Here is a 20,640-nt window from a genome sequence, read left to right as displayed (position 1 = left end):
AGTTTGATTATTTGTGAAATTTCTTTGTTTATTACGGCAGCAAAACGGGAGGGCATTTTGCTCGTAACGTACGCGAGTTTGGCGTTGCTCGCTCAGAGGAACTGGAGGTGGATCAGTGAACCCTGTATATCCGGAGGTTGATCATGAGTAACCAATCAGAGCTCGCGAAAAACGCTTTCTGCACTAACCTATATGAATATAAAAACAAATGCAGCAAATCACTGAGAATATTGGATTATGGCCTATGCGGTAACGCCATAACGCCACTTTATTAAAGAAAATGCAAACAACTAGTACAAAATAGAAATGAAAACGTCAAATAGAGTAAGCCGTGCCAGGGGGGCCAGAAAAAACCTAACCTAAAAAACCCCGTGGGGAAAAAAGGGATAGGAAATCTGGGGCGGGCCAGGCACGACTTAAGTCCCCCGCCAAGACTATTAATAAACTAAATAATTGTAATAAACAAACGAGAACTAAATAGCAATAGTTTGAGCAACTTTTAAGCGATCACTAACGGTGTGCTTAATGTATCTGTTCTTTGAAGTGGCACATTTCCAGCCAGCATGCATATCTAGCAGATCAGCGGAAACACTCTGACAAGCAGGATTTGAGGCGGCACCAGACTTTATACTGTGCGTGCCGTAAAGAGCAATGTCACCTACAAATGGTTTAACAAATTTCTTAAATTCATCTCTTAGCGTTGAATATGAAACTCCTCTAGAAGCATGAAAACACTCCCTAGACTTAGTTTTAACGATTCGCCTAACGAGGGGCGAAGATGACTCACAAGTTGAAGGGAAAAGCTTAAGTAACCTTTCGGTGATAGAAACTGGGCAAGTAGCCTTATGAGACCTAGCTAGAAAGGACGTATGCCCTTCTCTATACTGATCATTTTTGCGTTTAGGAATAAAAACTGACATGTACTCGTTGAAAATAGAGACATCTCTAACTGTCAAATTACGAATTTCGTCCATACGAAAAAACCCAGCAAAGCCAACCAAGAGGACGAAAAGAAAACGAATAACGGCAAGCGAACTACTAGAAATATAATATTCAGCGATCCTTAAAACTGTGTCAACGGATAAAGGCTCTTTGGGTTGAACAGGACGAGCAAGCTTCCTTCTTGCACCCTCCAAGGACGACTTAACAAGGGGGTGACCAGTAGGGCATTCTACAATACCGGCCAGACTATGACCCCACTTAATACCATAAACAACTGACTCTATAGGAGACATCCCCGTATTATTAGAAATAGAAACAGCAGTAAGTTCGCTGATAAAGAGAGCAATGTACAGTGGCTTCGCTGGAATAACTGAAACGCCAATCTTAGAATCTGCCCATTCACGCCATCTGATCCAGCCAGATCTATACTTCTGCACGGTAGAGGGAGCCTTGGACTCCAACTGTAAATGGAGAAGGTCTGGAACAAGCTTGCGCAAGGATGGATCGGCCAAAGAATTCGCTTCACTCCAAATCCCGGATTGGAGAACATCTAAAAAATAAAATAAAAGTAGGCAGGAAAAGGCAAAACATTTAAAATTATAATACAGTAGAAAATATGATGCTGCATCATAATCATGCAGCACGGACAGTACTACAGCGTAAAAACGACATGTAATGAGAAACAACGACAAATGGAAGCCGAACTGGCTGGGCCCAGTAATGCTGTAAAAAACAGTAAAAAATACAACAAAATAGCAAACATTCGATAAAACAAATGCAGACCAATAAAATAAAACATAAAATAAGGCCAACTGCGTGGTGAAGCGGACATCGAACTCCGAGCCAAGAAGACGCTGCCAAATCAGGCAAAAAATACACCGCCAAATCAGGCAAAAATACGCTGCCAAAACAGGCAAAACAAAGCTGCCAAATCAGGCAAAAATACACTGCCAAAGCAGACACGATAACGGTACCAAATCAGGCAAATAAATAATACCAAAACGAAGCTAACAAAAGATAAACCTAAAACACCGACAATAATGAGCTGTAAGGGGAGACAAAAATGGGAAAGCTCACCTAAAATCTATCCGCAAAGCTAACATTTTAAATTTCGGGCAGCCGCTGAACACCGACGAACGCGCTTTGTAAATCTGCTTCTGTCCTGGACCCTCCAGCAAGAGGTCTTCAATACAAGGAAGCTCAAACACTTCTTTAACAAAAGACTTGAACTGGGAGGCGTTGTCGTGCAAAAAAGGCCAAAAATAGGCCGAAGGCCATTGTGGAACGATCAAAGTGCCGTAACCGGAGCAGGACAAGAGAGCCCTAACTGAAGGCACAATGGCACCCACCGGAGGGCAAACCCAGTTATTCTCATGTCGCCAATCCTGAGCCAAGGCGTCCACACCGCTGCAACCTGGGGAAGCAAATTTAGAGTTGAACCTCGGAAGCTGGGCATTGTAATAGGACGAAAAGCGATCAATTGTGTGAGGGCCCCATTTAGCGTCGACAAGTCGAAATACCGAGGGACTGATGGACCAGTCGTCTTTATCAATATATCTGCTAAGAAGATCTGCTCTTTCATTAAGAGACCTAGGGATCCACTGGGCTTCGAGAACGATGCTGTTGGCAAGACAAAGATTGAAAATATCCATAGCCAGGGCTTGGAGGTGAGATTTGGAGCTTCCGATAGCAACTATTCTGGCGGCGGCCTGATTATCAGTGAAGATTTTAACTCTCTTGTGTTTCAGTTGAGCCACGTAAGAAAGCAACACGTAAAAAATTGCTTTCGGCTCGCGAAACGTAGAGCTTTGGCCGATATCCTCGCTCTCCCACATGCCGCTAACGACGGAGCCGTCTAAAGTAGCCGAAAATCCTCCGAACGCTACGTCGCTAGCATCGGAAAATACAACGGTATGCGTAGCTAACGGTGGCCTAATAGAATAGCAGTTTAAGCAGTCGATGTTGCAATACCAAAATTTCAGTTCTTGTAAAAGGCTCGGAGGAAAATGAATTATGTCATCCCAAGCCGATCTGGTTTCAATGGCGAAGTACATTTGTCTGGTCAAAAGACGAGAAATTGGACCAACAGCTAACGCAGCTGAAATGATAGTGCCTGCTATTCTCGCTAACTCGCGAAATGAAGAGAATCCATCCTGAATCGCAGAATCTAGCAAGCCTTTAAGCTTGAGAACTTTCTTCTCGGGAATCCGGAAACACATTAAAATAGTATCAATAACGAAGCCTAGCCATTCGCCAATTTGAACTGGATCCCAGTGAGACTTTTCCTCGTTACAAAGAAGACCAGATGAAGAGAGCTCTTTACGTTGAATTAAGCTAGCTGCCACGGCAGAACATTTGTCTGGTCGACTCCCGAAACCGTCGTCCAAATAAATGAAACTGTTGTGCCCCGTAGAACGCCAACGCCTAACTAACGGGCGCATTAACTTGGTAAAACAAAAGCAAGTGCTACTTAACCCGAAAGGCAGTACTGTAAAGGAAAAATATCTGACGACGCCAGAAAAAGGCCACGCGAAACCAAGGTACTTTTAGTGGTCGAGACAAATATCGACATGGTGGTAACCGGACTTAAGGTCCCAAGAGAAAAACCAGTGTCCTTCATCGAGAACTTGAGAAAGCGATCGTAAGTCCTCGTACTTGAATATAGGTTTTACTAAATAATTGTTTACGTGTCTCAGATCGATAACCAGGCGAAGCTTCTTCCCAACAGCGACTGTCAAAGGATTAACACAATACGGGGGTAATTCGTGCTCAACAATGCAGCCGTTACTTAAAAGCTCGCTAATAGCATCAGCGACAAATTCCGGATGCTGAAGAGCTGATCTATTGTTCTTCAAAAAGCACTGCGAGGGGTACTCGGCAAACGGCAATCTGTAACCGCGCCTAATCATATCAAGGACAAAATCTGGAGCATCTAAAGTCTCGACCCAAAAGTTAAACGAAGATTGCAAGCGACCTTTCACGCCACTGCTTCCGCCTTTCGCACTAAACTCGTCGCCACAACAAGACAATAAATGAATTAAATCACACTCAACTTCATCACAGGTCGACGAGTCGCCATCTAGTCAATCGCGTCGAGAGCTACTCTTCGAAGAATCCGCAGGCTTCAAGCACGTGGAACTCAAATGACCAAAATCCCCGCACTGAAAAAAGGGGAACACATACAGAAAAACATGAAAATAAAATCCATAACATAAAAATAAAAGAACAGTGTCGTAGCGTGTGGCGTTGCAGACCCGAAGGAAGAACATACTGACTGACAACAACTTATATATGAAACGCAATTAACACGTATTACGTAACTACTGAACACTTCATTGAAAAACACAATGAAAATACCAAATTCAGAACGTGCAGAAAACAAATATCTGCTAAACTTCGTACCGCAGATATTTTGATATTCTGCACTAACCTATATGAATATAAACACAAATGCAGCAAATCACTGAGAATATTGGATTATGGCCTGTGCGGTAACGCCATAATCGACGAAGAAAGAAACAAAGATAGTAAAGCGAAAAAGTGCTGGGTACTTATCTTAAAACAGGGGCCCAAACGACGAGCTGGTCTAGCCTCCGGGCGTGAAACCAAATCGCTGGATGCGTATCTTGACGAAGTCGCCCGAGATGTAGAGGCGGAGCCACTGCCTTTGTCGCCAGAACGGGCACGACGACGTTTTTCCTTAGTGACCTTTCTCTCAGCTCTCCTCTCGGCCCGGTAAATTCTCTTCTCATCATCTGAGTCAGAGGCGAGTTCGTCGGATAGATACTCATTGACCGTCGCCCATCCAAACTCGCTCTTGTCGGCTAGCTTTATTGCTTTAACACGCTTGGACACTAAATCCGTACCTGACTCCAAAGCAGCCTCAGCTTTTTCATAAGATTTGTGCTTCAGTGCGTCGGAAGCTTCGTCTAGCTTGTCCAGCACCTGGAGGGAATGGTCTAACTGCTGCTGGTTACCCTTTCTCTTGCACGTGTAATGCTCGCGACGCGCCTTCTTAACAGCAGTGCTCAACGGACGAACTGTTTTCTCTGAAAAACGCTTGGCAAAATCGGTAAGCCGAGATTCAATGACCTGGGTAAGGTTGTCGGTTAAAGAACCTATAGAACGAGTAACGGCAGCCTGTATAGCAGCGCCAATAGAAGGATCTACGACTTCAGGGTTCGGACGAGAACGAACATTGCTGTCCTCCGTAAACAAAACAGTGTTGTAGCGTGTGGCGTTACAGACCCGAAGGGAGAACATACTGACTGACAACAACTTATATATGAAACGCAATTAACACGTATTACGTAACTACTGGACACTTCATTGAAAAACACAATGAAAATACCAAATTCAGAACGTGCAGAAAACAAATATCTGCTAAACTTCGTACCGCAGATATTTTGATATTGTCTGTAAATGGAAAACGGACATGGGTCAGGTTACGAATTAGGTACGAATTCAGACTGTACTTAATCTGAAGGTTTTAAGAAAGTAGTCCGTTGCTTTTGTACGAATTCTTACCAACTTTTTTCCCTGAAATACAGCTGAAAGAGCCGCCGCCTGAAGTCAAGAAAAAAAATAAGCCAGAAGTAAAATGGCGCTCCCTTATTTAGCCTTGACGGTAATGCGCCCCGGAGCAGGGCATGGTTTTCAGCGTCTTGGACCATAGTCCTTTACAAGAACGTGAAAGTTGGATATATTATAGTTGAGTCTACGTTTGTGGTACAAACAATTTTTTACCAAAAAGTCTAATTCCACGTTGTTAGTTTGAAAAATTACTTAGTTCTGTATACGAAACGAAACCAGGGTCCTAATATATGGTCTCTTTTCTTAAACAGGGTCTGGGTTTGAAGGTCTCTCGGCGGCAAAACTTTACTCAAACTTTCTTTGAGTGTACCCATCAGGTATGATGTTTTTCTTGAGATTAGTATCTGAACCTTAGTTTGGAATGGAGCGCGATGTAATTAGTGAGAGATTCTAGCAATTCAGAAAAACAAAGTTTCTGCATTCATTTTCCGCAGAACAAAATGCAGAATTGTTACCTTTTTTGTCTATGCTTGTCGTTTAGGATAAAAGTTAAGAAAAGGTGCCTTTTGTTGAAAAAGAAGCGAGGTATTTTCAGCTTTCGAGTGAATGATATTTTGACGTCAATATTGTCCGCTCTTCATCCATTTCTCACTTTACCAAACGATGTTTTAAAGCGCAAAAGAGGTACTTTTTATTCGGTTTCAAGCGATCTCATGAAAGGCACAAAAAGGTACCTTTTTTGCAGTTGGAAGCGATGTTCTCAAAAGCGCGAAAAATCTTGGCAGTTGGAAGCATAGTTATTAGAGGAGACTGGTTATGAAAAGCGGCAAATATCAATGATAAAAACAACAGTGCTGCAGTTTATGTTGGGAGCACCCTGAAAGTGCACAATCCTTTGTTTTCTGTTGGCAAATTGTTACGGAATAAACTAATGCGACGTTTTTATTGGTCAATACAATCAAAATGATAGGAATTCTTTTGAACGTTGTGCACTTTCAGGTCCTCAAAAACATATAACAAAGGAGTCTGACGGGTTTCATAACCATTCCACTCAATTAACTATGTTGGAAGTGATGTTCTCAAACGTGCGTAAAAGGTGCCTTTATTAAGTCTTTAAAAACGTATAATGGTGTTTTTAAGCCATGGGAAGCCAGTTAGAATCCTACTGATTGACAGATGTCAATCGTTTGGTGTCATTTTATGAATTTTTTTGGTCTGAATTTACTAATCCACTAGTCAAGAGATAAATATTCCCTGTTTGTTGGCCACGTTTGAAAACAATTCAAACTTGAAAAAATTCACTCAGTAGGGGGTTAAGGATTTTATTCAGGCTCAAAACGATTAAGAGAAATTCGTCGTAGTATATCCATGTCCTCCATAAAGCGTCAAATTAAGAGTTTTCACGTCGTAGTCGTGCAGTGGGCTTCAAACAAATGTACTAAAAAGCGTGATGCACGTGTAGAGCTGTTGTTTTGATCATTAAACCTATTTGTTTTTTTGAAGTCGTCGTTGTGGTCGTCGTCGTGGTTGCTTAAGCTCCCCAATGACGACGACGACGGCATTGAAAACGACGGTAAAAAAAAATGAATTTGCGTTCTTTCAAACTTAATCGCGTCTATTATGTCAAATTCGGGCGACTTTTCCTGGAGTTGAATCCTTAAGGATTTTATTCAGGCTCAAAAAGATTAAGGGAAATTCGTCTTAGTATGTCCATGTCCTCCATAAAGCGTCAAATTAGGAGGTTGCACGTCGTCGTGCAGTGAACGTCAAACAAATGTACTAAAAAGCGTGATGCACGTGCAGAGCTGTTGTTTTGATCATTAAACCTATTGTTTTTTTGAAGTCGTCGTTGTGGTTGTCCTCGTGGTTGCTTAAGCTCCCTACTGTGATCAACGGTGGTCGAAATAATCGGCGTATATAAATGACACCATGACGGGTTTTAACCAATAGAGTGATCAAAGGGGGTTAAAGAATGCTGATTTATTAAATAAATCTTAGTGCTTGAAAACTGTAATTTGTTCTTGAAAAGTTCTTGAATAGTCCTTAAAATTTGTTTGCCTGAAGTTGTACGGGTCATGAAATGGGATGGTCACGAAGCCTGTCGGATATCTTTGTTATGTTGTTGTTAGCATTTTGGGTTTCACGCTCCACAACGTTGAAAATCATATCTATCATTTAACTTATTCATAGTTGAATGTGTATACTAATTAACATAAAGCAGAAACTTTCAAGTTCACTGACTTTGCTCTGACCAATATTTTAAAACCGTAGCTCCTTCGTTTTTACCAATGTAATTGGTCAACTTTTACACTTTTTGTCTCCCATAACGTCCAATACTCAGTGGTTGAGTTCCTAGTTTCTTCCATGGTAAAACGTTCTCGTCGTTTCAAAGGCATCACTTTAAAGTAACTAAAAAAAACCAGATTTATCACGCCATATTTTTTCATGTCCTCCTCACAGCAGAATAACGGAACTGACACGGTAGGCTCAATTTTCCTTGGTTTTCTGTCTCTTAATTTTAAGCTCGGTGCAAACGGACGCAACATTGTTGGCCAACAACTGCCAGCTGTTTTTAAGAAGTTTAAATTGACACGCACTCGCAAAAGAGATGGCCGCTCTATTTGACGCGGGAAAATGAAGACGCGAGCTGTGCATGCAAGCACAAGTGTACGTAAACTACTTGTTTTATCGGGGGTACTCAAGAAATATTTATACGGGGAAGAGGTCCAATCCCTTTCCTACCCTTTTATATACGATTTTTGACAGAAAAAGTTACCTTTTCATCCTTCCATTGATCGCGGGCCGTTGACAAACGGTACCCCTTTCACCTACCTTTAAATACTTTGTCTTTTAAAACTGAATTGTTGGTTTTCACATGACGTCACTAAAATTCAAGCTAAAAAACTATCAATCCTACCGAAATTTTACTTTCGCGATGCATTAGACCCGGTTCAAACGTCGAATTTCGCATGTGCCGAACTTAACGCGAGAGTTAAATGCATGTGAAGGGCGACGTTTGAATCAATTAAATTCGACTGTTTGCCGTATCTGCGACTGAAACAGTCGAAGATTCGACTTAGGTTCGACTTTTGATTCAAACGTCGCATTTCACATGAGCTGAACTTAATGAATGAAGTTTAGTAAATTATTATTATATTACTGAGAATATGACAGCGAAGAGAGTTAAATTCGACAGAGTTCAGTGAGATAAATTCGACGTTTGAATCAAATGCCGTATTTAACTATTTTAGTCGACTAAAATAGCAATTAAATTCGGTACATGTGAAATTCGACGTTTGAACTGGGCCTTAGAGCAGCTGAAAACTAATTTTCATACAAATTTTCCCTTCAAAAGGGTTCTTGCTTTTGTGATAGAGTACGCTTGAATTTCTAAGCTTTTGCGTGACGCGGCATTTACATGACGGCCAAGAGAGCTGTCATGTAGGTTAAAAAAATGACTTATTTCAGAAAATTTTGCTATCTAAACAGTTCGTGTGTTAGAAAAAGTATTACTTTAATGGTTGCCTTTACACCAGGCTGTTAAGTAAGACTTAAGAGCCGCTAAGTTTTACTTAACCAAAAATTCGTGTGTGAAGGCCTAAGTAAGATCTCAAGTAACTTTGCTTTGCTTCTCAAAGTTGAAACGATTCAAGAAAGTTTCAAGCGACTTGAAAACCATCCTTATGACCGACTTAGCTGACTTGCGGTTTTGCAGTTTCTCGAGCTTTGAGAAAGGCGAGACATGTCAATCAATCTTAATTTTGTTGCGTGGGATAATAACCTGAAGTAAAAAAGAATCGGTTGTGTGCCTGTGAAGCTTTATTTTACTTGAAGTAATTAAAGGAACAGTATCCAGTTACTGCGCATGCACCAAACTTTGATTTTTGGACAGGATGTTCCGAAATCAGAAGATGCGAGGAGAGTAAGAGAACCTTGAAAAATCCGTTTGCATCGCGCTTGGCCGAGTTCAATACTACACTAAAACTTCTCAGGATTACAGATCAATGATATATTGTTCCTGTTAAGTTTTGATTTGGGCCAAATCTGGAGTTTTTGGCGTTACTTTTATTGCCGTTGGCCGGAGGACCAAAAGATGGGAAGCGCTTTGATGCCGAGTGAAGGCTTATTTCTTCTGCTAGCTTCCATACAAGCTCAGATAATTGTGAAAGGAATACGCAGAAATGAAACAGCAACAATAAAGACCGTAAGAAAGAAACCATTGAGACATTGAAGTGACTGAGGAGATCTTGTGGAGGGGAGCTTCGTGAAGCCGAATGTTTTGCAACGACGCGTTAGTAAACTTTTAAATGAATCTCCCTACGGCCGACAAAATCAAACAAACAGGCGCTACATGTTTAGAAAAATAGTTCCATGAAATCATTATATAATTTTTTTGACTAACCTTTGCGATGATTCATAGCGTTGAGATTGCATTTTTATTTGTGTCTTTCCAACGTTTGAGGCTAGAACGCGAGCAAATCAGGCAGATATTACTGGACTTGGAACAATTGACCTCTGACACGAGTTTCACATTAGAAAATCTGTTTTTAAAGCGAGCGGAAAGAGATTTTCGGGTCGAGAGGCGGCCCTGCTAGCGATAAAATCGCGATTAGTCTTCCTGCCGCGAGCCAAATTTTAAATAAGACGAAAGATTTCTTCGAAAGTCTAAAATATTGGCTGAGAATATAAACAACAAATCTCCGTCGGCGGTGCGGTCCGGAAGTAAATCTTGTCGAGTCAATTTGACAGTTCTATTGTCTTTTGAAGAAAAAACAGATCACGCTCGCGCGTGCACATAATCGGGACACTGTCCCTTTAAAATTTACTTGTCTTGAAATATGTCTTAGCTTATTTAGGCTCTAGTGTAAAGACTACCATTATAATGTTTTCTCTCACGGCGACTCCATACAAATCTCTGTGAAAACCACCTGTTATTTAGAAATCTAATAATGAAGCATGCACGAATACAATCTAATTTATTCAAACTTAAACACTTACTTAACATTTCTCAGTACTATTGAGAATCATGTTTGAAACATCAAAAGTTTAATTTTCCTTATTTAGGGTGATTTAGGATGATAAAGTTGACTCCCGATAACTCGAACCCTCGATAACTCGAACCTCGCGCAAACTCCAACCAAATTAAATCGATTTCCCCTGGATTTCCGTTATACATTTAGGGATCGCTCATTATTTATGTAGAGGGGGCGGGGGGGGGGGGGGAGGGAAGGAAAAATATGTTGGAAAGATCAAAATTCCTGTAAGGCCCCCCTGCAGACCATGTAAATAGCAACTGACTCCCCTCCTTTATCCAATACTTACGAGATGACCCCCCCCCACCTCCTATCTCCTCTTATACTCTCTCAGTGACAAAGTAATTATTAAACTGCATGTAACATACTGTTAACGCATAAATGTGTTGTTTTGCTAAGTAGAAGAAAAGTGATGGATTTTTACAAATCGTGCTTTCAAGGTGAACACAAAATGTAACAACCATGCAATTCTTTTCAAATGATTTTCCGATCTTTTCTATATAGTTTTACCCTCGATAACCCGAACCATGTTTTGAGCCCTTAAAAATTCCGGAAAAAACTGTGCACTGGGTTCCGAAACATTGAATTTTGAATTTCCCATTGAACTGGTGTAGGCATGTAGTTAGTTTATTAGTGGAGGCTGATGTTGTTTGTCACCAATCTAAGGTGAAACAACTTTACTTCTCAAAACGTTCTGACTTATAATCTAGAAGTATATTTTAATTTTCACTTAACATTTCTACAATTAAATGTGATTAAAATGTTCACTGTGCAGTAAAAACTGTTTTTTCCTTACTCCCAGCAATTTTCTTCGAGCTCCCGATAACTCAAACTATAGCTAACTTTTTTCGATTTCCCTTGAAGGTTCGAGTTATCGGGAGTCGACTGTACTAACTGCAACTAATGCCAACCTGCTACAAGTAAACGAAAGAAGAAAATACAATAGATCACCGAGTTTAACCAAAGTTAACTTTTTTAGATTCGCTTTCTAATTCCTTCGTTACAAATTCCCTTAGTTGTGACATATTTATTTCTCTTTTTTCCAGATAAAGATATTAAGGGAGCGTAGGACTACAAAATGAGAAACGTCCGAAAGAAGTTACCACAATTACTCATTGCCGTAACGTTAGTTGTCCTAGCGATTATATGGATAATTCACTCTGATTTCCTTGCTCCGGTCGATCGCCTTCCCGACAATCATGGTCTCGAGGCACGAAGATTATCCCTGGAGAGAACGCTCGTCCCGAGCCAAGACCCACATACCAAGCCAAGAAACCCCTCAGAAAGAAAACAATACAAACAATCCTTTGCAGGTAAAATATGTGCGAATGCTATCTTTACTCGAGGAAGCGGCTCGGCGTCTATTACCGTAAAATCCGAAAACAAGCCCCGGGGCTTATATTTTTCAAAGGCCCTTTTTGAGGAGCTTATATTCGGAGGGGCTTATCTACGGAGGGAAATCTGGTGCGTTTCAAAATCGATTGGGCTAGCCTTATAGTTGGAAGGAAAATAACGCTTTTTGGCTTTGTTTGACTTTGTATTTGAGGGCAATTTTCCAAGTACAAGCCCCCGGGGAGCTTATATTTGGAGGGGCTATTTAACGGAGAGTTTTTTGCGTTACTGGTTTGGGGGGCTTGTATTTGGAGGTACTTATTTTCGGAATTTTAAGGTATATTAAATGGGCAGATTTAGCAAGGAAAACTTGACGAAGCTGAAGACGCTGCTTGCAGGTCTTAAAACCGGCTTCACCAACGACAGAGCGCGAAAATGAGCACCATAAGTGACGTTCAGTTCTCTTCATGTGATTTCGCGTTCTTGCTATTTTCCTGTTGCGTTTTCTTAGTAGCTAGATCTGCCATATTCCGAGAGGGAAGCATTTTGTTGAATGAGTATGGTGGTGGAAAATAGCCTGAAAGCATCTTCTTTTTTCTTACAAAGACTCTGAATGAAGACATCAATTCTTCTTAATTCTAACCAGAGTGTCAGCTAAAAGTGAGTGATGATATTTTAAAGAATGAACTATTTTACTGGGAATTTCAACTGCAAATGAATTTTCAAACTCGGAGCTCATAGACTGATAATTTCCTCGCTTCCTTTAATATATTTTTCCTTTTCGATCCCTTTTAAGAAGGAGCTGGTTGACCCAATGATCTGACTTCCCACTTCCATTCTATCAAAAATGGTCAGCAGAAGACAAATAAACAAGGGATTCTCTCTTTGTAGCAACAACATTTGTTTTAACATCTGAGGAAAGATGCCGAAAGAACGAAACACAAATATTTATTGCGCCATTTTATATTTCAGCTCCGACCACAGCGTCAATGACCAGAATGAAATCTCCTCAGAGGCGATCACTCTGTCCAGCGGTTGAGGTAATGAACAGCTCCAAAGTGACTAAGTTGGGAAAATATCCTCAAGATAAACGTAAGTAACTACAATTATTATACATTGTACTCACTAACTGTCTTCTCTTTGGCTAAGAGCCAACAGCTAATTTTGGAAATCAGCGCAACATTATAGATTAGTTAGTTATCTGCTAGCAGACTGACTGACTGTGTGGGTTGCGCGCGCAATGCATATAACAATATCAGTTCAGGTTCCTTGCGAGGGGAGAGTTGAAAAAACTGACCCCCACTCCGCGGACTACCCACTGACCCCACTCCGCGGACTACTCTACGGACTACTCCGCGGACTACTCTACGGACTAGTCCGCGGACTACCATGCGGACTACCCTAACTAATCAACCAAATTTACTTTCACGGAGAAAAGAGTTAGAAGAAGCGTACCTGCCTACAAGATCACACTTGATAAACAGCCGCCATCTTGATTTTCGCCATTTTACTCGACCCAGCTCTCCTTTAGCCTCGCCCCAGTCTTCATCGGCCACAAGTCAGAGCACGCCGTTCAGCCAATCGATGACCACTATTGGCGCTGGTAACAGTTTTTGTTATATTCAGCTTAAAAATGTTTTTAAGAACTTACTTATAGCCGTGCTTGGAAGTCACCATATTTTTGGATTCACCTGGCCCACAAGGCCCTTGGAGACGTATTCTCCTACGTAGGGCACGCAGTCGTTATTTGGATCGTCACGCGAGGTTTGGAGAGAAGCGTTGCGTGACGATCCAAGAACGGAAGCTGCAATGGACGTAGCAATGAAGAAGAAGGGCTGGGTCGAGTAAAATGGCGAAAATCAAGATGGCGGCTGTTTATCAAGTGTGATCTTGTAGGCAGGTACGCTTCTTCTAACTCTTTTCTCCGTGAAAGTAAATTTGGTTGATTAGTTAGGGTAGTCCGCATGGTAGTCCGCGGACTAGTCCGTAGAGTAGTCCACGGAGTAGTCCGTAGAGTAGTCCGCGGAGTGGGGGTCAGTTTTTTCAACTCTCCCCCTTGCGAGCGTGAATAGATTCGGTTCTTGTGATATCCTAAATAATCAAGGAGTCGGTAAGTGTTGTTAGCCTCGGCCTTTGGCTTAGCTGATAACACTTGCCTCGACCTTGATTATTCCGGTATCACAAACCTCAACCTCATCCAATAATTGTTTAAAATCACCTAAAATTTACCAGCTTTATGGTAGCATTTCTGTGTCTTTTTAAAAAGGCGGCAAATCACGAAGTCAAATCAGCTTGCACGCAACATATTTTTGGTAAAAAAAAAAAAAAAAAAAACACGAACAAATTTACTCCGAACGGGGGTTAAAAAGATGACCAGTTCAGAGCTTTTACACTTTCGGAAATGTGACTCAACAGCATGGCGGGTTAGAAATAATGTATCATCGAGCGGATTCGAATTGGCGTGGGAATCTGTTGTGTTTCGCGCTTTTCCAGCAGTCTTTGCTCGCCTTTTTGTAACACAACAACGAAGAACAAACGGCTGGAAGGCTTGTGAAAAATGTGATGAAAAATGGATTTGAAATGTTAGAGAAAGTGAGAATTTTCTTCTCATGTACGTGTCAATTTTCGGTCAATTTTGCGTGTTATTATCATCTTCACTTTGGAATATCTCTCGTGAAAAATTTTTTCAGGCCTTCAAAAAACCCTCTGGACATTCTCGAGATACAGTAAAACCTGTATTAAGCGGACACTGTATTAAGCGGACACCCTCTATTAAGCGGACAATAGTCGAAGTCCCCAAATTTATTTCCCTTATTTACTTTAAATGAAACCTTTATTAAGCGGACACCTCTATTAAGCAGACGTGGACACCTAAAAAGTACCTAAAATGGTCATTTTTATTGTTGCCAACCTGTATTAAACGGACACTTGTAATTTAATTCCACCACCCAACATACCAGACACCGGAAATCAGAAAGATTGCGTCGAATTGCAACCCACCAATTTTTTCGATTTTTACATTAAAAAACATGACTTGACGAACTTATTTGATTAGTTTCCTAGTTCAGTATTGTTTTCTATTTCGTTTTGTTTGTATAGAGCTTTTTTCACTCATCTGATTTCTTCAAATTTGAGTTGCAATCTATGTTTAACGTACTATGTTCAATTGGTCCACTTCGATGAAGAAATTCATGCAAACGTATATCGTCATAGTCTCTGGGAGTATTCTAAACGTTTCCACTGTTCATTTGAATGGCATTTGACACCTCATATGACGTTATCTATCAGTATTGAAACCTGTATTAGGCGGACACCCTGTATTAAGCGGACACTACAGCATTCCCCAAGAGATATTGAGATATTCTAGCTTTTCCATGTGAACTGTGGAGAAGGGTCGCTATTCTGGTAGACGGGCCGCCGGATTTTGTTTGCGAAGCAATTGTCTGTAGCAAAATGCATGAACGCCTGTGGAGCAGGAGTTTTAACCTTTCTTAGACGTTTTTATAATGTAAAGGGTTATAGCTTTTTACTGCGACTAAATAACCTTTAAATGAAGATTTCTATTTTCTTTAGATTTTTTATTTTCTTTAGATTTCCGGGCCCAGCGTAAATCGGCTTCGCCGCAACTGAAATCGTAGGTAATAAAGTTATTGTCCTCTTCCTGCAAACTATTTATCCCAAAGAATAAAACATATGATTAGACTGTTGTCTTCACAAATTTGCTTTCCTTAACTGAACCAGGATATTTTTCCTGGCTACCGAGGCCACTGTGAAATAACTCCTCATGTACAGTACAGAAAGAAGCTCTCAAGATCGGCCCGCTCTATCGCTATTTAGTCCATACACACGACACGTTTATCTTTTCCTGTAAATGGTTCATCCTAACGAGATTCATATTAACTTCTTTTCCGCTCTGATTTTTTCATGGCGTATGCTGCGCTTCAGTTCTCTTGACTCGTGACTGCCAATACATAACTTCATGAAAACAAACACTGCATCACGGCTCCAAATATGCACCGTGATTGGGTAATTGTTTGCACGACAAGCTTAGGCCGGTTCAGGAATTTGGGTCCCCACTGCTTGAAGGTGTTATAAGCCGGATTAATCCCGACACGTTTTAGCGGCAAATTTTCCTCATTAAGGTATACTAGTTTCCTTGAACGCCTTGGCCGAGTTGTTCGAAGGCCGATTAGCGCTTAACCCGGGGTTAAAATTAACCCGGGTTTCTTTATCTTGTGTTCAAAAGCATTTTCTCGGATAATTTTCTGTGCTGTTTTTAGAGCTTCCAATCATCAACTTGTAGACAAAAAGAATTAAAGCTGAAATGCTTTTTAAGCTTTCAGATCTTAATTCAAATCTCGGACTAACCCTGGGTTATCCTAACTCAGCTTTGAACAACTCGGCCCAGATGTGTAATACAACAAAACAATGGGACAGGGCTACTCTTTCTTTGCTGTTACATTTTTCGAGGCTAGCGGTTTCGTGCCCGCTTGGTTAAAAAATATGCATCACCGGAATTTTCAGTTTTAAAACGCATTTATCTTAGTTGCCATTGTATTGTTAAAGGATTACATAAATAAATTTGTTAGAGAGAAATAAATACTTCAAACATTTAATCGTTAGACATAGGAAAATAAATGCGCTAGTGTTGTTGTTAGACACAGGCAAATTAATGCCCCAATGTATTTGTTAGACAAAGGCAAATTAATGCCCCAGTGTATTTTGTTAAAAACAGGCAAATTAATGCCCCAGTGTATCTTGTTAGACACAGGCAAATTAATGCCCCAGTGTATTTGTTAAACACAGGCAAATTAATGTCCCAGTGTATCTTGTTAGACACAGGCAAATTAATGCCCCAGTGTATTTGTTAAACACAGGCAAATTAATGTCCCAGTGTATCTTGTTAGACACAGGCAAATTAATGCCCCAGTGTATTTGTTAAACACAGGCAAATTAATGTCCCAGTGTATCTTGTTAGACACAGGCAAATTAATGCCCCAGTGTATTTTGTTAGACACAGGCAAATTAATGCCCCAGTGTATTTGTAAGACACAGGCAAATTAATGCCCTAGTGTATTTTAAACACAGGCAAATTAATGCCCCGGTGTACTTTGTTAAACTCAGGCAAATTAATGCCCCAGTGTATTTGTAAGACACAGGCAAATTAATGCCCTAGTGTATTTTGTTAAACACAGGCAAATTAATGCCCCAGTGTATTTGTTAGACACAGGCAAATTAATGCCCCAGTGTATTTGTAAGACACAGGCAAATTAATGCCCCAATGTATTTTGTTAGACACAGGCAAATTAATGCCCCAGTGTATTTTGTTAGACACAGGCAAATTAATGCCCCAGTGTATTTTGTTAAACACAGGCAAATTAATACCCCAGTGTATTTTGTTAAACACAGGCAAATTAATGCCCCAGTGTATTTTGTTAGACACAGGCAAATTAATGCCCCAGTGTATTTGTAAGACACAGGCAAATTAATGCCCCAGTGTATTTGTTAAACATAGGCAAACTACGGTATTTGTTAGACAAAGGCAAATTAACAGCCCAGTGTATTTGCTGTATTTGTTAAACACAGGTAAACTGATTAATGCCCCAGTGTATTTGATAGACCCGGGCAAATAAGGATCAATTCTTCGCTTGAAATATCACTCAGCATGCCTATATATTTAATGCTCAAGTTTAGAGATATTTCCTGAGGAAAGATCCAGATGTTTTATAGGCCGGCATATATTTACATGTATCGGGTCTATATAACATTTCTACGACTAAAATGATTGTCCTGTTCGAAGCCTCTCGGCCTTATTGATATTAACGCCATAATTTTTAGCAGTTTCATTAGCCACTGAGCTGGTCCTCATAACCACTTCTGAGCTTCAGCAAACATTAAGATCAAGCTCGATTAGCATCTTTATAGCGTCACGTCTTCGACATAACAGTCCGCTCGCATTTATAGCTAAAACGTTTTCTTTATGTAAAGATTTGTAATTACTCACCTTGCGGCCCTGATAGTAATTATTTACCTGTTTCAGTGAAGATCACAAGATAGCCAGCTTGTGCACAAGCGAAAATTAAACGAGAAAAAAATTCGTCTTGAATGCCATGGCATTTGAGCGCGCAGTAGAGCGAGATTACTTCATTTTTCCCGCTAATATTTCCGAATATGGTATTGCTGTAATAAATTAACCCCAATAAGTAACGCAGCATCTTGCTTGTGTTCTTTGTTCTGTTGGTTTTTATAAAGTCACCGTCAACAGATCCAAATGTTCTCTGATTCTGTTTTAACTGTTCCAAACGAAGAATATTTTTAGAGAGAATTTTTTAAAATTGGAAATAGCAGACGCAACATCAAATTGTTTGTGACCGGATATGTAATCAACTATCTTACCGCAGTTTGTCATATGCCTAACCTCAAGGGAGGCAAATGGCCGCAGCATTTTAACGCTTGGGAAAATGCCTGCGGTAAATTCCTGAACCGGCCTAAGCCGCTCATGTTGGTGGCCAATCAAATCACTTCCAAACGTGGAAAAGCTCTGGACTGATGAAAAAGTCCCGTTATTTTACTACTCGGAAAGGGCGAAGCGTCGATGTATTTATCTAGCGCTCTTCATCGACCCTGAGGGGGATGTTTTAGTATTTACCAGATCAGTCAGGGGATAAAAATGAAAAAAAGTAACTTTTTGTAAATTAAAAATGTCACTTAGTAGGAAGATTTCGGGGATTTTAATTTGTCAAGTGCATTTTTACGAATTTGTTGCAAATTGAACTTGGAAATAACTTTCTACCCACCAGTAAACACCGACAAGCCACTGAAGTTCGTCGCTTTTTTGGTATTTGTTTGAACGACTGCTTCTTTTATCGCTCAAATTTCGTCTTCCGAAAATTTCTTGAAACGAGACGCCATCTCGTGAATAGGATATTCAGAGTTACTGGAGCCAATCAAAACGCGCAGAAATTGCTGTTCACTGATTTGGTAAATACTAAAAGGTGTTACTCCACAGAAATGGGATCCTGACCCCAGATCATTATTCCAACAAAAGAGCGGGAGAAAAAACGAGGTACAAATTGTATTTAAGGTATACGTAATTGTAAACAAAAACTAACCGCAGACTGTGTGCTTCTTTGATAGGATTTCTGTCCATTGGTATCGCGTCCGTTGCAAGACCATCGGGAGCCAACTATTTGCTACAAACTATTCAAAGTTTGATCGACAACACGAACGATGTGGACAAGAAAGACATTTCTATTGTTGTATTTCTGGCAGACATTAATGAATCGCCGAAATCAACGGCAAAGGCCGAGCTTACTCAAAACTTCCGCAAATACATTGATGAGGGTCTTTTGACAGTGATCGAAGCATATCCAGAATTTTACCCACCACTAAATAACATAAAAGAAAAGTATGGCGACTCGGATAGCAGGAGAACATGGCGATCAAAGGAAAACTTAGATGCAACTTTCGTCATGTGTTACTGCAAGGATCTATCACAGTATTACATTCACCTTGAGGACGACGTCATCTCTTCTCCTAGCTTTTTCCCTAAACTACAGGGTTTCATTAAGACTCAAAGTGTAAAGTCTTGGTTGATGCTTGATTTGACTATCCAGGGAAGCAAAGCAAAAGCGTATCAGTCGAACGACCTGGCAAACATCGCTTCATACTTTTATCTCATGTTTGATGAAATGCCCATTGATTGGTTGATGGATTACTGGCGAAAAATCAAAGACGAGAAACAAGGTTCGCGTCGATTGCCTCCGGCGTCGCTTTTTCAACACATCGGAGATCAGTCCTCTCTTAAAGAAAAAGGATTATCAGGAAGGGAGCAGAGGGAACCATTTTTTGACCAGTATGACCAAAAGTACAGGGGACGCAACCCTCCTGCCATCGTCACTTCGTCAATGTCCTCTAACAAAGGAAAACCACGAGATGCTTATGAGAAGGGTAGCGGCTATTTTTGGGCGAGTCATCAAAGAAAAGGTAACTACGTCCTTATAAAATTTAACGCACCAATTGCTGTAAGAAAGGTGTTTGTTGACACGGGCAGTTATGAAGCGAGTAACAGTTTGCTACACCATGGTGTTCTACAAGCCAGTTTCGCGTCTACCAAGGGTGAAGCCAATACATGTCAACGTTTTAAGACTTTGACAGAATTCAGGGAAGGAAAAGCAGATATATCTCTTAATCAGTCCAGCGATAGAGTCAAATGCCTAAAAATCTTAGTCACGGAAGACTACAGTGAAGATATCTACCTTCGTGAAATTGACGTGTGGTGGGACCCTTAATTGATCAATCAAAAATCCTGAATGAGTGGACAAAAATTCCGCTAGGTTACTTATATTTAGTTTCTGGAAACCCAAATCTAGCTAAATGCAAACTTTTAAAACAATTCGGTGCCTATTGATCAAGAAAGGATAAAGGAAATGACTTGTCCTCTGTGTTGGTCAAGTACTGCCTCAGCTTTGTTGGCTACGTGGGAAGAAATTCATCTTGTTGTTCACAAATAGCTTGTGACTGAATCTTTCGCTTGAATTCACTCAAGTTTCGGTACTTTTTTTCTAAGTTTATGGTACAAGTTTGAAATAAACGTTAAAAGATCCTTATTACCATGCTTTTTTCGTCTGCTGTCAGCACTCCATCCCCATTAAAACGCGGAAAGTTTCATCAGAGAAGTATCAGTGGCTGGTCTTTGAGACGGTTTCCTCCTGCAAACTGCTGTTTTCAGTTAATGCCGAAATTTCAAAATACCGTACTTATTCGAATAAGCGCCCAACCTCGAAGAAGCTCCCACCTC

At 40.5% G+C, this 20,640-nt stretch overlaps 2 protein-coding genes and 1 pseudogene across 2 annotated transcripts; 1 reads left to right on the top strand and 2 right to left on the bottom strand.

Annotated features, from left to right (window-relative positions):
• Positions 1–218: 218 nt before the first annotated feature.
• On the bottom strand, positions 219–4,379 carry LOC140928586 (uncharacterized; annotated as a pseudogene).
• A 23-nt stretch (positions 4,380–4,402) lies between these two features.
• LOC140926194 (uncharacterized) lies at positions 4,403–5,205 on the bottom strand. The gene has a single exon (XM_073375976.1). It carries the CDS (start codon positions 5,203–5,205, stop codon positions 4,420–4,422), a length of 786 nt encoding a protein of 261 aa, XP_073232077.1. The 3' UTR covers positions 4,403–4,419.
• A 2,625-nt stretch (positions 5,206–7,830) lies between these two features.
• On the top strand, positions 7,831–20,431 carry LOC140926994 (alpha-1,3-mannosyl-glycoprotein 4-beta-N-acetylglucosaminyltransferase C-like). The gene is made up of 4 exons (XM_073376662.1): positions 7,831–7,956; positions 11,555–11,821; positions 12,813–12,932; positions 18,978–20,431. Exons 2-4 carry the CDS (start codon positions 11,587–11,589, stop codon positions 20,129–20,131), a joined length of 1,509 nt encoding a protein of 502 aa, XP_073232763.1. The 5' UTR covers positions 7,831–7,956; positions 11,555–11,586; the 3' UTR covers positions 20,132–20,431.
• Positions 20,432–20,640: the final 209 nt, after the last annotated feature.

Source organism: Porites lutea, chromosome 2, assembly GCF_958299795.1.
Source record: "Porites lutea chromosome 2, jaPorLute2.1, whole genome shotgun sequence".
Lineage (NCBI taxonomy): Eukaryota > Metazoa > Cnidaria > Anthozoa > Scleractinia > Poritidae > Porites > Porites lutea.
Note: the sequence above shows the minus strand (reverse complement) of the source record. Positions and strands in the feature narration are given on the sequence as shown.